The sequence below is a fragment of the Lycium barbarum genome, chromosome 4 (assembly GCF_019175385.1).
Source record: "Lycium barbarum isolate Lr01 chromosome 4, ASM1917538v2, whole genome shotgun sequence".
NCBI classification, from domain to species: Eukaryota; Viridiplantae; Streptophyta; class Magnoliopsida; order Solanales; family Solanaceae; genus Lycium; species Lycium barbarum.
Window position 1 is genome coordinate 146,174,340 of NC_083340.1, and position 3,992 is coordinate 146,178,331.

At 33.2% G+C, this 3,992-nt stretch overlaps 1 protein-coding gene across 1 annotated transcript; it reads left to right on the forward strand.

Annotated features, from left to right (window-relative positions):
- The first annotated feature begins 703 nt into the window (after nt 1–703).
- Nucleotides 704–3,851, forward strand: LOC132636881 (GEM-like protein 5). Its single transcript, XM_060353939.1, has 3 exons — nt 704–1,325; nt 2,599–2,873; nt 3,487–3,851. Exons 1-3 carry the CDS (start codon nt 962–964, stop codon nt 3,700–3,702), a joined length of 855 nt encoding a protein of 284 aa, XP_060209922.1. The 5' UTR covers nt 704–961; the 3' UTR covers nt 3,703–3,851.
- The last annotated feature ends 141 nt before the right edge of the window (nt 3,852–3,992 follow it).

Below are 3,992 nucleotides of genomic sequence, written 5' to 3' on the forward strand. Positions count from 1 at the left end.
AAAAAAGAAATTTCAAATTAAGAAATTTCTAAGTTCAGTATTTCAAGTGTAAAAGAAATTTCAAATTAAGAAAATTGTAAAGCCGAGAAGAAAATCCTTAAAAAAAAGAAATTTCTTAATTTGAAATTTCTTTTTTTAAGGATTTTTATTGGTTAAAGTTATTGTTTTTTAATTATTCAAGTGTAAAAAAAAAATCGAGTTAATTGAAAGCTGCAAAATTGCGATTAGCGAGTATTTATTGGTTTAAGTGCACATTTATAGTCTCATGTATATGCGTTTGCCTTATTTTTGCATTTTAAAAAAAATATTTTGTGATATATTTAGGGCTTGTTTAGCCATGAAAATTGTGAGTGTTTGAAAAATATAATTTTTGTTTTCAAAACAACTGAAAAACTTGAAAAATACACTTTAAGTAAGTTTAAGTGTCTATCTGGTCACCTTATAAGTTTATATGCCTATCTTACAAAACATGCCAAATTTAATGGTCCATCTAAGTATTAAGTCTTTTAAAAATTATAATTCAATCCCAATTTAAATTAATCACATTTTAAAAATAAATTTGACCTTGGCTGGTCAAATTTGTCACTATTTCTAATTAGGAATCTTTTTGTCACCAAGTTTATTTTTCCAAGAAACATCCACACTCTTTCGTCAATCTCCGGTATTTGGGCACAACTGTGTATTTCTGGATGTTTCTTCTAGATTCCTAGAATTCAGCTACGGTTTCTCTAGATACGCAACTTAACTTTCCAGTACCAGTATAATCTTAGTAACCAAGCAAAAAGAAACCGCGTGGGAGTTCTACAGAAGATAATCCTAATTTAAGCTGCTTCTTCTTCTTCTCTTCTTCATCATCCTCTATAAATTCAGCCACAACCAATTCTTTACTACTTCAATTCATTCTTTCTTCATAATAATAAGCTAAAAGTTACACAATCTACATCCTTTTTACAGACCAATCATGACAGGCTCACCAGAGGAAAGTCAACCCAAAGCTCAAGAATCAGAGTCCCACGTACCCTCTGTTTCTGCTCCTTCATCTTCGTCTGATTCTCAAGCACCATATCCACCACCGGAAATGGATCACAAAAAATGGGGCACACACATAATGGGTCCCCCTGCAATTCCAACATCTCACCCAGATAACCAGAAAGCAGCTTTATGGAGAGCTGAGGACCAGCGTGAAGAGTTTCATCCCCAGCCTTACGTTGTTTATTCTCCAATTGACAGGCAGCCTAGCAACAACCCTCTTGATTCCGTTGTTAATATGTTCAATTCTTGGAGTAACAGTGCTGAGACCATCGCCCGCAACATCTGGCATAATCGTAAGTTTCACCAAACCAAACCGACATGCTTATTGTAAAGTCAAAATTTTCAATTCTTGATACATGTGATTAAGAACCCGTTTGGATTGGTCGGGTGTTTAACAAAAATAGAAAATAGTTTAAATTAAATTAAAAAGTGCTTAAAATAAGTCAAAATCAAAAAGTTGTTTAACTTCAATATTTTTTTTTTTTTTTGCTTAAAAGTCATTTTGATTTGACTAATTCTATCCTTTTATTTCTTATATAACAACAACTATAAGAAGCCCAGTAGAATCTCATAATGTGGACTCGAGACGGTAGAATGTAAGCACATCTAACCCCTAGTTACTCTCGGCTCAAGAGAGAAAAATAAGACAAAAAGTCAGATAGGGATAAGCATATCAAAAATAATATGAAAATAAGGAATAACAATATGAAGACCCTTTTATCTCTTATATTTTCTATTAATTTCAATATTATTCTTACTTCTAAAAAATTCTTTAAGCATTTTTATCCAAATAAATAATTATTTATTTATAAAATAATTTTTAACACTTAAAAAGTATTTTAAGCACTTATACTTAAAAGTTTTTTTAATAACTTTTAATTAATACAAACGGGCTCTAGGGGTGCTAAAATCCGTTCATAAAATCATGACCCGCTTATTTTTATAACTCCATTCATTTGGATCATTTATACTTTTGCCCTTATTTTGTGCTGGTCTTTAATTTTTTTCTTCAAGGCAAATAAATTTTTCGCGAGGCATAGATTTATATTTTACGTCATAATATCCCACATATGGCAGAAACTTCAGAGAACTTAGTGTCCTACTGACATAAGTTCGATTTTGAAATGCAAAAATTAAAGCACCCCACTTAAAGGGATAAACCATTAAAGACCTAACCCATTTGAAGAGCAAACAATGCAATTTCTTCCGCTCATTTTGAAACACTTAATTCAGTTCATTTAAAAATTAGACTGATATGCAGTCCAGATTCAGAAATTTTGTTATAAAGGATATTTTTTATTTTAATATATTATGTATAGTCATAAGAAAAAAAAATTATTACATACTTAAAACAAATTATAAGAAAACAAAAAATTTAAAACTTAGTTAGAAATGAGCGGGTTGAGTTATGATCAGCATTTTAGTCTATGTCAGCTCAACCCGTTCAACTCAAGTAACTTTTGGGCGGGTCAAATGACCTGTTTATTTACTAAGTCAGCCCATTTTGGCATGACATGCTCAACCTGACTATTTGACGCTACATACTAATTATGGGACATGTTGTAGTGAAAACTGGACCATCAGTCTCAGAAGCGGCATGGGGAAAGCTTAATTTGACGGTCAAGGCCTTGACAGAGGGAGGATTTGAGCCCCTTTACAAGCAGATTTTCGCTACGGATCCTAATGAGCAGCTGAAAAAGATATTTGCTTGTTATCTTTCCACTACAACTGGTCCTGTTTCTGGAACACTCTATCTCTCAACTACTAAGCTAGCTTTTTGCAGCGATCGCCCCTTATCCTTCAGAGCTCCATCTGGTCAGGAGGCCTGGAGCTATTACAAGGTAACATATCCAAACATATAGATAATGGACACCATTAACTGTCTATCAATTATATTGGATAAAACTGTACTCATCTGTGAACATGAGGACAACTAGAACCAAGTAGAAAATTACTTATAAAGGTCAAAGTAAACAGTACAGGTATTCCTTAATGATAGTATTGCGTTTACTTGTTAAATATATAGGTTTTGTGGTGGAGATGATATGCATACATCACCAAGTCTGCTACTTGGACTTTGAGCTCATCTGTTGAGCAAAAACTTACTACTACCAACTTTTCTATGTTGAAAGTTATAAATCAGTGTAAATGTTGCTTATAAGCAAGAAGATCAATAAGAGAAGGAACGTAGAACCAGCAAATAGGCTAGGAACAAGAGTAATACGCTGGTTACCTCTTAAGACTGCTACTACAGTTGCATGAGCTAACAAGTGTTTTGAACTTGTGCAAATATCAGAACATTTCACATTTCTATCTAACTCCTAATGGAAGTGATAAACCAGTAGTACAAATGATGTTTATAAGCAACAAATTAATATGCTAGTAATAAGTGGGTAATTGCATTTCAAGACTACTGCTACTGCTGCTGTATTAACTAACAAATGTTTTGAATAGGTGGCAATACCGTTGGGAAACATTGGAACAGTGAATCCAGTGGTGATGAGAGAGAATCCACCAGAGAGGTACATTCAGATTGTAACAATCGATGGTCACGACTTCTGGTTCATGGGATTTATCAATTTTGAGAAAGCAACGCATCATCTCCTTGAAACCTTGTCTAATTTTAGAGCGCAACCTCCTGTTAATGTGCCACAACCAGCTAGTAACTAGGAACAAATGGCCTGCCATATAGCTTATGATGCGGTTGTACGCTGTTTTAGTTTTGTGTTTGTTCCTGCATTAGATATATAGAATTTGTAACATATCTTGGATGTTCCATTTATACATAGTTGGGAGTGCTTTGTTTGTGTTGATACAAATTGCAACTATTCTTCATCTGAAATAATCAAGAAGGTAGGGAGAGAGTGAATCTTTGATAAAGCAAATTCCATTTTTTATGCTGGAAAATTGACCAATAAAAAATTAGAGTTAGAAGTTTGGATGATCACTCAACTTTGAGT

Excerpts from the sequence above, each read along its gene's own strand:
- LOC132636881 (XM_060353939.1), top strand. The coding sequence starts at position 962 with ATGACAGGCTCACCAGAGGAAAGTCAACCCAAAGCTCAAGAATCAGAG. Across the intron at positions 1,326-2,598 it reads CCGCAACATCTGGCATAATC|TGAAAACTGGACCATCAGTC; the intron begins GTAAGTTTCACC and ends GACATGTTGTAG. Across the intron at positions 2,874-3,486 it reads AGGCCTGGAGCTATTACAAG|GTGGCAATACCGTTGGGAAA; the intron begins GTAACATATCCA and ends TGTTTTGAATAG.